The 13,170-nt window shown below is 55.7% G+C and overlaps 1 protein-coding gene across 5 annotated transcripts; it reads right to left on the reverse strand.

Moving 5' to 3' along the window:
- Positions 1-747: 747 nt before the first annotated feature.
- Positions 748-12,864, reverse strand: CTSB (cathepsin B). Of its 5 annotated transcripts, none has more exons than XM_042032783.1 (10): positions 12,763-12,864; positions 7,345-7,496; positions 6,736-6,821; positions 6,211-6,325; positions 5,488-5,606; positions 4,772-4,857; positions 3,945-4,091; positions 3,182-3,298; positions 2,256-2,384; positions 748-2,149 (listed from the first exon to the last, which is right to left on the reverse strand). In XM_042032783.1, the coding sequence occupies exons 2-10, from the start codon at positions 7,468-7,470 to the stop codon at positions 2,052-2,054; spliced, it is 1,023 nt and encodes a 340-aa protein (XP_041888717.1). In that variant the 5' UTR covers positions 7,471-7,496; positions 12,763-12,864; the 3' UTR covers positions 748-2,051. The 5 variants fall into 5 exon arrangements, with proteins under 5 accessions (XP_041888717.1, XP_041888714.1, XP_041888715.1 ...); XM_042032780.1 differs by having other exon boundaries at positions 12,753-12,861; XM_042032781.1 differs by having other exon boundaries at positions 12,773-12,854.
- Between the last annotated feature and the right edge of the window lie 306 nt (positions 12,865-13,170).

Raw genomic sequence — 13,170 nt, forward strand, 5'->3', positions numbered from 1 at the left:
GCCCTGGGCTGCAGGCTTGTGCTCCAGAGCCCTGGGGCATCCTCAGGGCTGCTGGAAGTCCTGGGTGTTCTCTGATCTGGGTGGAAGCACCTTCCCCCCCACCAGCACACACACCAAGGGGTGGCTGTCACCAGCAGGGCCACAGGACAGGGCTGGCACTGACACCTGCACAAGGGAAGGGATTCTGCCCCTCTCAGGTGAGACTCCACCGGCAGAGCTGCCTCCAGCCCTGGGGCAACAGCAGAAGGACGTGGAGCTGCTGGAGCAAATCCAGAGGAGGCCCCGGAGATGCTCCAAGGGCTGGAGCCCCTCTGCTCTGGAGCCGGGCTGGGAGAGCTGGGGGTGCTCACCTGGAGAAGGATCCAAGGAGACCTCAGAGCCCCTTCCAATGCCTAAAAGGGCTCCAGGAGAGCTGGAGAGGGACTTGGGACAAGGCATGGATGGGATATGGGGAAGGAATTTCTGGCTGTGAGGGTGGTGAGGCCCTGGCACAGGGTGCCCAAAGAAGCTGTGGCTGCCCCTGGATCCCTGGAAGTGTCCAAGGCCAGGTTGGACGGGGCTTGGAGCAACCTGGGATAGTGGGAGGTGTCCCTGGCCATGGCAGAGGGTGGAACTGGATGAGCTTTAAGGTCCCTTCCAACCCAAACCACTCTCTGAAGACACAAGGGTCTCACCTGGCTTCCACACCAGACACCCACCTGAGGTGGTGGAAGTCAGGCAGAAGCAACCACGGGCCAGGAGCCGAGACACTGGAGAAATCATTTATTGGCACAGGTGTTCCAGCCAAATACAGCACAGCTCTGCCTCACTGGTGTCTGAGCAAGCAGAGGTAAGGGGCTATTTTACAGTGCATGGAGAGCCTGCTTCACACGTTTCAGACCCATAGCCTCAGCTCAGTAATAGATTTTGTGCTTTAAAATTAAAAAAAGAAAAGCTCTTCGCTATATTAGTGTTGGCAAATCGCATGATTCCTCCTGTACACAACCTGTTACACCTCCCCCAGTAACAAAAATAAGGTTTTTTACCTTCCTTAATGCCTGTGGTTCAAGAAAAAAAAGCTTTAATTGTGTCCAAGTTAGTGAGACACCTCCAAGCATCTGCTTGAGCTGCCTGCAGCAGACTTGGGAACCATCCCTCATCTCAACATTCAGCACCTGCAGCCCCAAAGCACCCCAAATTTGGGTGCTGCACCCTTGCCCAGGCATGACCTGCACACATCAAGCTGCTCAGCCACGGAGGAGAAGGGCTTTGCTTTTCCCAGCTCCCTCGCAGCTGCTTGCAGGATATTTGATCACAGGCTCATGGAGCTCCAGCCAGGCCCTTCCCCAGCATCAACAACCCCAGAGTACAGCAGATAAAAAAGCCAGTGAACAGCTGAGGAAGAAGTGGTTTGAAAAGCCAGAAGGATGGAGCAGAGCAGGTGATGCACGAGGGACTTGGGGCAGGCAGCCCTGGCCAGAGCCACCCCCACATCAAGTTCAGCAGTATTTTGTCGTTGATAGGTCTAAATTTAGCCAATTCAAGGCACGCACTCACAGGAAATTCTTCCCTGCTTGTTTCAGGTGGTAACAGTCAGATCAACCCATCTGGGGGTGCACAGTCCCCCCTAGCCATGGCTTTCCAGCAGCATCCACCTCTGCTGCCCCACCAAGTCCCTAATCCCAGCACAAAGCTACTGTTTCCTGCCCTCCCAGTAGCAAACTGGGCTGGAAGGGGTCCAGGCTAACCAAATTCCAAGAGGCCAGTGAGCTCTCCAGCAGTCCTCTGAGCAGGGAATGCCCCCAATGTCCTGCTGTGACCCACCAGGAGCAGGAGGTTGCCAGAGAGCAGTTCCACCTCCAGCTCCACCATACCATTTAAAAAACAAACCCAAAAATTTAAAACAAAACAAAAAAAACCCCCAACCAACAAAAATGGAAAAAAAAAAAAAATAAAAAGCTTTAATAAAGTAACCTGAACTAGAGTCTCTTTTAGAAGGGGGGGTCTCTGCATCCAACCCGCTATCAGTTAAAAGCATCAGGGACTCAGGATTATTTGTGGTTTGATCAGAGTTACATCCTCTTCCAGTACTGCTCCGTCCTGGGGATGCCGGCCACAACCTCGGACTCGATGCCACAGTGGTCCTCTCCTCGCAGGATTTTGAAGAAGCCTGGGAGAACACCAAGAGCAAAAAAAAAGAAAAAAAGAAAGTCACCCTCTCCACCTATCCATCATCCCACCACGGGAACGGGGCGGGGATTCCCGGCGGCTCTCACCATTCTCCCCCCAGTCGGTGTTCCAGGAGTTGGCCACCAGCCAGTACGGAGTGTCGTTCTCCACGCCCCAGCCCAGGATGCGGATGGCGTGGCCTCCCACCTGCTCCCCAGACACGTGCTGGTAGACCCCTGCAAGGGAAAAACACCCCAAAATGTGCACACTGCAGAGCGCTCACAGCCCGGGGCACAGCCGGTATCACAGCCCCCAGAGAGGCTGAGGAGGGGCTTTTGGTTGAATGCGAAACTGAAACTTAGTGCAGAGTCTGGAGGAAGGAGTTCCGCATGGGGGGATGGTGATAGGACAAGAGGGAAAGGTTTTAAACTAAAAGATGGGAGATTTAGGTTGGGTGTTAGGAGGAAATTCTTCCCTGTGAGGGTGGGGAGGCCCTGGCACAGGTTGCCCAGAGAAGCTGTGGCTGCCCCTGGATCCCTGGAAGTGTCCAAGGCCAGGCTGGGCAGGGCTTGGAGCAACCTGGGATAGTGGAAGGTGTCCCTGCCCATGTTCCTCATCTCAAATGAGATGATTTTTTAATCATTATCTTCCCACCCAAACCATTCCATGACTCTGTGACTGACACTCAGCACCAGCTGAGCACGCACCAGAGACATTCCCCAAGGGGCTCAAAGGCAGATCAGAACAAGAGATTTGAGGTCCTAAAATCTGAGCTGTTGCTGTCAGCTGGACTTTGGGGTGGTTCCCATTAGGGCTCCCTCCCTGAGCCAGTCCCAAGCACCTTTCCCCCTTGCTATAAACCCAGGGATGCAGGAGATGGCATCTGCCCACGTCCTTGCCACACCAGATACTCGAGTGTGAGCTTGACATCTCCTCCCACACTGGAGAAGACAGACCAGGGCCACAAAAACAGGGACCCTATGGATGAAGCAGGGAACAGGGCTCCCCCCACAGACCCAGTGCTGCTGCTCACCTGATTTGTACATCAGGAAATCGTCATAGACAATGAAGGCTCCTTCCACTGGGCCGTTCTTGTAGATCTCAGCCATGATTTCCTTCTCACTGCGAGGGACGCCGTAGGATGTGATGCCTTAAAGGAAAAGAATTCCCACCATTAGGATGGCGTTGTCAGGCCACACAGGATGGCTCGACCAAGCCTGCTCAGTATGACCCTGCAAGAGGCCTCTTGCATCTAAATTCAGGTTAAACTCAAACCCAGCTGCTCCAGAGGCTCCTGACGCAGCCAGGCAGGAAAAGTGGGCTCCAGCCAGCACTCTTCCACAGGGAATTATTTAATCTGAGTCCTATTCTGTACCCACAGACCTATTCCAGACAGCTTTAGTGGGAAGGGACATTTTCTCCTTGTACATCCTCCTTTTTTAAAACAACCCAAAAGGCTCAAGGAGAAGACAAATCTCCAGGAAACAGCCGGATTATCCTAAATGTACCAGGCTGGCTGCTGCCAAGGAGACTTGGAGTTGGCTTTGACACCAGATGGGGCTCAGCACCACACTCTTCAAGCCAGCCACGTGCACCATGAGGACTCAAACCAGCTCCACCAGTTCCCCCTTTCCCAGCTGAGTCTCAGCAAACACAAACTGTGCATCTGCCCCGCTCAGGTTTGCTCCAGGACCACCAGACTGGAGCCTCCAGGGACAGGGCACAGGAAATAACCACCAGGGATGGGTCTGGTCCTGCCAAGCCCGCCCTGATGCCACAAAGAGCAGCTCCCTTACCATAGTGCTTGTCCTCCTTGTATGAGGGTGAGTACCCAGGCTCACAGTGCCGGCTGCATCTCGGGGTGCTCCCTCCCTCCCCGGTGCAGGGGGGCCGGCTGCCATTGACATGGTGCTCGCAGGGTGGGATGGAGTAGGGCCGGCAGCCTGTCCAGGACAGAGGTGACATCAACTGGCTGTCCCCAAAGATCCCAACAGCCACACTGGAGAAGGCACCAGAAGCCCCAAGAAAGGGCGTTTCTGCCCCAGGAACCCCATAAATCAGTGGGGTGCAGGAGAAGGTCTTCGCCTGCCAGATGGGCAATCCCTCCATCAGCAACGGGTTTCCCTCCAGACCTGCTTCCCACCACCTCGCTCTCCAAAAGGTGATGGAAAAGGTGGAAACATGAACCAACTGATGGTCATGCCAGGAGAAGGCAGAGGGTTCCAGTCTGGAAGTTATTTTTTGAAGGGGAAACTTGTCAGGAAGACTCCCCACCTCATCCAAAGTGTATTGAACTGATTCAAAACCAGCAACAACACAAAATTCACAGCCTGATTCATTCCTGCTATGGAAACAGGAACCCTGGGAGGTTGTTAAGGGTTCCTGGCTCCCTTCCCAAATGGGCCTCCTGCCTCTGGGTGCTGCTCAGGGACCCTTGTCCCCAAGGAGTGACCAGAAGGAGCCACGGGGGCAGGAGCAGCCAGCTGGGGCTGCAGAGGTGCTCGAGTTGAAGGAGGGAACAGCCACAAGGATGCAGACCAGGAGCGAAGCATCCCAGAAAACATGAACCTTAACCAAGCAGAGATGCTCCTCTGCTTTCCCACAGGTATCTGCCAGGACTTACCCACGTGGGAGTCGTAGAGACCCCCGGACACGAGGCCCCTCTCTGTCCAGTACCTCCACGCGCCGGAGGGGTAACCACCATTGCACCTGGGGGAAGAGGCACCAGCTCCAGCCCCAGCCATCCCATTCTGGGAGAGGCAGGGGAATGGAGCCAGCCTGTGATGGTTCAAGGGAAGCTTCGGGCACATAAAACCTTTTTTCAGTCCGTTCCTGCCTTCCCTGGGATTTGCCTTGAGACACCAAAGCCTCAGGAAGAGAACCAAGAACACCCATGGCTCCACATCCCAAAGTGCCTCCTTACCAGGTCCCTGATCAGCTTCTGCTGCCCGCAGCAACAGGACTTGGAGACTCAACTCCCCACCCTGTGCTCAACAATTGGAAAAGCCATAGTGCCTGAAAACCAAGGATCTGGGACTATGAAAGATCTTTCCCTTAGCTTCGGCAGCTGCCAGCTCTGTGTGGGACAGCATCACTGTGTGCTTGCAGCCATCACCATCCACGATGCTGAGGGCAGGATGTGTCCCAGAGGGACTGTCAGTCCCTGGAATCACCTTTCTGTTCCCACCTAACTCCCTCATCCACCCCACAAACCTCTGGAGGAGCTTCCTGCTCGTTAGGGAGGTAATGAAGGTAGGGCTGAAGCAATCAGCACCTCCAGGGTCTGTCCCTGCTCCTCCCAACCACCTTCCCAGTGCACAAGGACCAGGAGCAGCTCACCCCATGCCACACTCGAAGCCACAGCACGACAGCAGGTCCTCAGCTGAGACCTCCACGCTGACCTTGGCGTTGGTGTGGACACAGATCCGGTCTGAAATCGCTTCCACGGCGCCAAAAGCCTGAGGGCAACCCCAAAACACCCATTAGAGATGGTCACGGGAGAGAAATCAGGAAACCTCCTGGAAATGAGTGCAGCAGGCATGGCCTGGCTGGGAGAAGCCACCCAGGAGCTCAGAGACTGCAGCATCCCACAGCGTCCCCCCACAAAGGGCAGCAAAGGTGCTCCAAGGGCTGGAGCCCCTCTGCTCTGGAGGCAGGCTGGGAGAGCTGGGGCTGTTCACCTGGAAAAACCCAGGGAGACCTCAGAGTCCCTTCCAGAGCCTAAAGGGGCTCCAGGAGAACTGGAGAGGGACTTGGGACAAGGGATGGAGGGACAGGATACAGGGAATGGCTTCCCACTGCCAGAGGGCAGGGATGGATGGGATATTGGGAAGGAATTCTCCCCTGTGAGGGTGGGGAGGCCCTGGCACAGGTTGCCCAGAGAAGCTGTGGCTGCCCCTGGATCCCTGGAAGTGTCCAAGGCCAGGCTGGGCAGGGCTTGGAGCAACCTGGGAAAGTGGAAGGTGTCCCTGCCCATGGCAGGGGGCTCACCAGCAATTTCAAAAGCATAGGTTTTGCCCAGCAAATTTTATCAACACAACATGAAACCACCCCTATCCTTACCCAGCAGGAGCCACAGGAGCCCTGGTCTCTTATCTCGCTGATGGTGGGGCAGTTGGGCCACTGCGTCCGCGAGTCGAAGTTATCAGGCAGCTCCACGTCTGCAGCAAAATCCACCCTGTGAGGAGAGGGAAACGCTGTCACAGGAGCAGCAGCGACCCACGACTGGGTGCACTGCACTCTCCAACCTCCTCTGAAGGTGACCTGGAGGACGAGGGCTGTTGTTTGCTTACAGAAGGAGCATAAATACTTGTGATGTCCTCAGCGGAGGTCAGCAGCTCCTCTGGCGGGTTCACTTTCAAGGGTAACAAATTGCACAACTTGCTCAAGTATCTGGCAGAACACTGGATGGATTTTCCCCCTCACGTGTGCTCTGTGCTTAATTCCATGAACAAGGTCCACCAAGCTCCACCAATGTCCACCCTGCTGCCCACAGCCTGCCAGGAGAGCCCCTCACCCACTCCAGGTGCTCATGGAAGATCCACACAAGCTTTTACTGCAGTGCCACCTTCTCCTCCCTGCACTCACCTCTCAGGGAGCTTGGGCCCACCCAGGAAGGTGCCACAGAGCTTCTTCACGTAGCTCATGTCAGCATTGTGGAAGTTGTGCCCCGCCTGGGAAGAGACACACAGAATTGGGACACGACTCTCCAGAGCCGCCAATAGCATGGCTGGGACCACAGCCTGGTGCTCCAGAGCTCCCTGAATCCCAGCCAGAGTCTGGGATTGCTGCACAGCCCAGGGGCCAAAAGCCAACCACCTACAGACACAGAACACAGGCCAGGATCAGCCCATCAGGACCAGTAAGGTCCAGCTCGAGGCTTTGGGCCAAGGAGGGACAGGTCACCAATAACTGGACGCTCGCTGCTTGTTTCCAGCCTCCTGCAGAGTTTCCTCCTCTTACATTGCTTCTACTCCACAAATCCATCCTGCTCTGCTCCAAGGAGGAGCTCCACAGTCCCCTGTCACTGCAGGAACCCCTGAGAACATCACCTCACTGGAAAAGTCAGCTGGGAACAAGGCTGGATTGATGTCACCACTGTGGTGACACTCCCAAAGCTCGGCCACTAAATCCCACATGCAGACTGTCAGCAGTGCATCCAAAAAAACATCCCCAAATCATCAGGCCAGTACTCACCTTCCAGGTGGTGTTGAGCTTGTTTATGTGGTTGACCAGGTCATCGGAGAGAGGAGGGAAGTAGGGAACGCTGCGAGCGTTGGCGAAGGCCACCAGGACACACAGCAGGGACACGGACGGCCACATCTTGGCTACGGAACGGGACACTCCACCTGCAGCCAGATTGGAGCATTGTTGGAAACATCCCCAAACTGGGCTCAGCTGCAGCAACACGTGGGAGGATAAAATGTGTGGCTGCACCAGGTGTCCCTCCAGATCCCCAGTTCCCCCAAAGGTCAGGAGAGACACAAGAACAGAGTAACAACCCCCCTCCTGCAGCTCAGGAGAAATCAGATAAAGGCAGCCTTGTTTGTTGACCACTACAGGATTAGCAGCAGCAGGAAAATACCTTTTGAAGCAGATCCAAGGGATTTGGAGGGTATTAAAACCTGTGTTTACTTCCACAAAAACGAAGAATAAGGACCAGGAGAAGGAATAAGTGGCATCCCACCTCCACAGCAAACTTCAGGCACGAGACTTGACAGGCCCTGGCCCTGCTCTTCCCTTTAAAGATATTACTCCAAAGTACATTTTTGGACTTTACAGCCTCATTTTGCCCAGCCTGCTGCCCTGGGGACCCAGATTGGGGTCACAGTCCCAGGTGTGACCCCCTGCCCATGCACGGGGGGGTCAGCATTCACCAGAGCTGTCTGCGGCTGCTGTCCCCTGCTCCCCTGCCACTGGGGCTTTTCTCCAGAGAGGTGCAGGGCATGAGGAAAGCCCAAGTTTGGGGATCAGAGGTGCAGAGGAAATCCAGGAACAGGAAAGAATGGCCTAGAGCCTCCCATGCAGGAGCACAAGCACCACCCAGCCCACAGACATTCCAGGGCTCCCTGGTTTCCCTGCTCTCCTTTAACCTAATTCACACTGAATTGCCCAACTCCAAATTAACCCCCAGCGCCAGCAGCCACTTGTACCTCGTCCCCACGCCTGACTCAGACACATCACGAGGCCACGAGCTCCTTTATCTCTGCAAACACACCAGGGCACCCTCCTCCTCCTCCAAACCCTCCCAGCTCCCTCCCACCAGCCCCACATCCACCCCGGACCTCGGATCCTCCACGGCAGAGATATCCAGGCTTTAATTCCTGCTCATCTCATCAAGCTCAACATGTAATCACCTTTGCAAGCCCGGGCTTAAACCGGACACGCAGCTCCTGCCAGCAGCTCGGCAGCCCCACAGCAGCAGAGCTGGATGAGCAGGGGATGGGGATGGGAGACACACACACACCTCCCTGCCGGCTGCTTCCACCCACTCCCAGCCAAGTTTAGCCTTTCCAGAGTAGAAAACCCAGCAGGAGTGTCCTACTTTCTGGCAGCAGCGAGCCCAGGCGGCTGCAGCTCACTGTATAAAAGGGTTTTTTTTCTCCTTTCCCACTCCTCCTTCCCACCATTTATTTGTTCCCCCTTCTCTGCGCTTTCAGCAGGATGCTCAACCCAAAAAGAGTTTCAGCAGCACATGGGTCCTCCCACTCTTAAATCTCACCTCTCTGAAGGGGTTTTATGCGTGTTTGCAGGGGTTTCATGAGTATTTTCTTTGGTTAGAGGTTCCTGCAGGCAAGGGACTCGCTGGCAGTGCTCCCCTGCTTACACAGCAGGAAGCAGGTTACACCCAGGAAAATAAATACACATTTCTAATGCAACTGTGCTTTTTTGCCTACGACAGGCCACAGGAAGCCTGCAGGTAACCAGCCTGAGCTGAAGCACCTTTTTAATGGAAAATCTTAAATAAAATACGCACCTACACAAATATCAACCCGCAAAATCCTCTGCACTTCCTGCAGTCAGCTCGGTGTTTCCCATAGCACAGGCAGGAGGCGTTTTTGAGGCCTGAAGTCACATGATTACACTTTGTTTTTTCCAGCAGGATGTTTGTTAATCTGCTGACAGGCTGAAAACCACCCTGCCAGGCATCGGTGCGCTGCTCTGCTCGCACCCAGCTTCTGAGGGACAGACACGGGACATCTCCCGGCCTCGGGTTACCAGACCACACACTCCAGGCAACCCGAAACCGAACTGAAAATCGATCCCAGAAGTTTCCCCTCCAACAGGCAGAGTTTCAGCTCTGCTGCTTTGCATCTGCACCACGGACATGGCCCAGGGCCAGCAAACCCAGCAAAGCAAATAGCTGGGAGCCAGATGGATCTTTAGGCAAAAAAAAAAAAAACCCTCTTGCCAAGTCTCCTGTTGGGCATGGAGCCTCCCTATGGGTCATGAAAGAGCTGGGGGTGTCCAGCCTGGGGAAGAGAAGGCTCCAGGGAGACCTCAGAGCCCCTTCCAGTGCCTAAAGGGGCTCCAGGAGAGCTGGAGAGGGACTTGGGACAAAGGATGGAGGGACAGGACAAGAAGAATGGTTTCCCACTGCCAGAGGGCAGGGATAGAGGAGATATTGGGAAGGAATTGTTCCCTCTGACATCGGTGAGGGAACAGGTTGCCCCAAGAGATGGGGGATGCCCCATCCCAAAAAACATTCAATGTCAGGTTGGAGGGGGCTCTGAGCAACCTGATATACAGCTAAAATATACGAAGGTGTCCCTGCCTGTGGCAGAGGGGTTGGAATTAAGTGCCCTTTAAACATCCCTTCCAACCCAAACCTTTCTATTATTCTACGAGGTCTCCTATGGCTGTGAAGTTTGGGGTGGTGGGCAGCTGACACTCTCAGCTGGCACCAGGTATCCCAAGATCTGTCTGGAAAAGGAAGGGGAAATCCTCAATCCCGTGGGATATTTTCCTCCCTAACCCCCCCTTCTCCCTGGCTTCATCCTGTGTACAGCAGGTCTATAAATAGGACACACAGGCACAGGACTGGCAGGACAGATTCCCACCAGCCACGGGTCACGTGCAGCCCAACCACAACAACCCCCGAGACCCTACAGCGAGAAAAAGCTGCTGATTTCCTCCCTCACCCCCCTGTCCCAGCTGATCCGAGCAGCAAGAGCTTCCCCTGGCAGCGTTATCACACTGCTGCTTCCCCCAGCACCGCTATCTCCTCCTCACACCCCTCCTCCTCCTAAAACCTCACAGCCGTTTAAACCCCAGAGCAGCAGGCCCAAAACCAAAATTGCATCACAGCTGCTGCACCCCACCATCTGTGGCCCTTGGTGCACAGCAAACAGGTCAGAGGAGTTTCTCCAGGAACCCCAGCAGATCCCTTCCCTTTGCACCCCCAACGTCTCCAGAGGTGCCTCAGTTTCAGGATAACACTGGCTAAGGCTGATCCACAGCTCTCATCCCACCACAGCCCATCAGCCTGGAAACAGAAACAAGGCTTCCCAGGACAGGGCAGCTTCACCCTGCAGAACTGCCCAGGTGGTGGCAGGAGGATGTCTGGGGCTTGCAAAGAGCCCCTCAGGTTGCTCCACCTTCCCCTGGACTGAGACCAGAGAGTACTTTGGGATCCAAAGCATCTGCTGATGCCATTTCTTGAAGGATGAGCAGGAAATAAACACCCACCAGCACACCTGACCCTGGGTGGGACAGGACACTCACGATTCAGCCAGCTGAGTGCAGCCCCTCTCGAGGAGGGGGCAGCGAGGCCGAAGGCTCTGCAGGAGCTGCTCAGAGCAGCTGCAGCCTGCGAGGGAGGAGAGCACCCGAAGGGCTGTGGCTGTGCTGGTGCTGCAGCATCCACCCACAGCCCTCTGTGCTGTCGCAGAGGAGGAGGGAAGGAGGAGACACCACCCAAGTGCCGTCTCCATCCCTCCTGACCGCATCTGGGAGCCAGGGGCAGCTCCCTGCCTGTTTTCTCATGGACACAGCTCCTGATAGTTGAACCCTGTCATTCCAGACATCAGCAGGATCCCACATTGCCCTCCCAGCAGCCAAGGCAGTGCCCACAGCAGCAAATCCCTTCACCTCTGCACCAAAATCAAAGCCCACAAGTCCCATTTAACTTTATTTAAGGAAAACAAGAACTACAACAACCCAACCCCCAAACCGGCTATTCCGAGCCCAGCTCACATGACTCAGCCGAGGCAGGTCAGACCACAGATAAGTCACAGCCCTGAAGCATCTCCCAGCTCCTGCACTGTCTGGGCCAACCCCCTGCAGGCACAGACAGAGGCATCCATACCTTCTCCAGGGCTCTGAGGAAGGTAAAAGCTGTCCCACCCTCCCTTCCACAACATCCGCCACTCCTCCAGAGCCAGGGGTGCTCAGCACAGCCCAAGCCATGTGTCCTGCTCAGCACCAGCCGTTCGCCCGGGCCGAGCTTTGTCCTTTGTTCTCTTTGCCAGGGCTTGTGACTCCGAGCCAAAACAAAGCAAAGCCATAAAGGTTCAGCTGTGGATCCCGATCCAGCTCAGCCTGCTGTGTCACCAGGTGAGCTCGGCGGCACCAAACCCGTGGTCTGGTGACTTCATCAGAGCTCTCGCTGCATTACCAAAGCTTGAATTACTTTTTCTTCAAGTGAAAAAAACATGAGGCGCTCCTCCCCACACTTATTCCCTTCTAGCAAACCCAGATCACTGGCACAGGTCAGATAACAGAATCCTAGAAAGGTTTGGGTTGGAAGGGATCCTAAAGATCATCTAATTTCAACCCTACTAGACCTGGTTGCTGTCTCTGACAAAGTAAGTCCCTCCTGAGACAAGCTACAGCACTCACCTCTGCAGTTTCCATGCACACAAAGCACGAGATTACTCCCCAGTGAAGCTGCACTGATTTTTTTTTTCCTCTTTTCTTACAGACCAATCCATTAACCGGAATCTTGCACAAGCCCCCAGACACCCCGTGCTACGGAAATCCCTTCCCTTCATCTGCAACCCAGAGGGAAATGCCAGAAGGAAGCGCTCTTTGCTGCACCACGCCCGCAGAGCATCCCTAAGAGTGGGATACAGGGGTGAGAGATTCATTCCAGGCCAGAGAGATGCACGGCAGCTCCTCCAGCGCCATTCCCAAGCCATGGTCCTGGTCCAAACCAGGCTGGGCTGTGCATCACGGGACGTTCCCAGGGTGCCAAACCGACCTCGGCGTCAGCTGACGAGCAGGGCTGCGGCGATTTTCCTGTCTCTATCATAAAAACAAGGTTTCCTCTCTCCTCCCGCGACCCTTCCTGAAGGTTTGACGAGTTTTGAGGGTTCATTTTCCCTGAAACAACCCGCACCACTGCTCCGCAGCGCATCCCCCTCCCTCACGCCGCATTTCGCACCCCGCACTAGCCACGGACAAAATTCCCCCAAAACGCCACTGCAAAAAGCGGGAGACGCTGCTGCTGTTGTCCCCGCGGGTGTTCCGTGGCCCTCACGGAGCCGTGGAAGGGGGAGCCCCATTCCCCCCGCCCCACAGCATCCCCTCCCTTACCGGTCCCCGCCGCCGCCGCGCCCGCACCCGCGCCCGCTGCGCTTCTTATGCGCGTCCCCGACACCCACCGGGACTCACCGGGACTCACCGGGACTCACGGCCCCGCGAGCGCTCGGTAGCCACGGCCGGGGCAGCTCCCGGAGGCTGAGTCATTCCGGGCCGGCCCGCCCCCGGCGTGACAGCATCCTGCCGGCTGCCCGCCCCCGGAGCCCGCCTCCCTCCCTCCTTCCATCCCTGCTCCCGGCTCCATCCCTGCTCCTGCTTCCCTCCTTCTCCCATCCCTGCTCCCGGCTCCATCCCTGCTCCTGTCTGCTTCCCTGCTCCTGCCTCCATTCCTCCTTCTGCCTCCCTGCTCCTGCCTCCATCCTTCCTCCTGTCGACACCCGTCCCACCTACTTTTCATACCCCTAAGCTCCCTGCATCCTTCCTCAATTCCACCTCCATCCTGCCTGTATCCCTCCTCCAGTCTGCTTCTGACCTTCCTCT

The sequence above is a fragment of the Corvus kubaryi genome, unplaced genomic scaffold (genome assembly GCF_017639235.1).
Source record: "Corvus kubaryi isolate FWS band 111438036 unplaced genomic scaffold, C.kubaryi_AGA036_p1.0 37354, whole genome shotgun sequence".
NCBI classification, from domain to species: domain Eukaryota; kingdom Metazoa; phylum Chordata; class Aves; order Passeriformes; family Corvidae; genus Corvus; species Corvus kubaryi.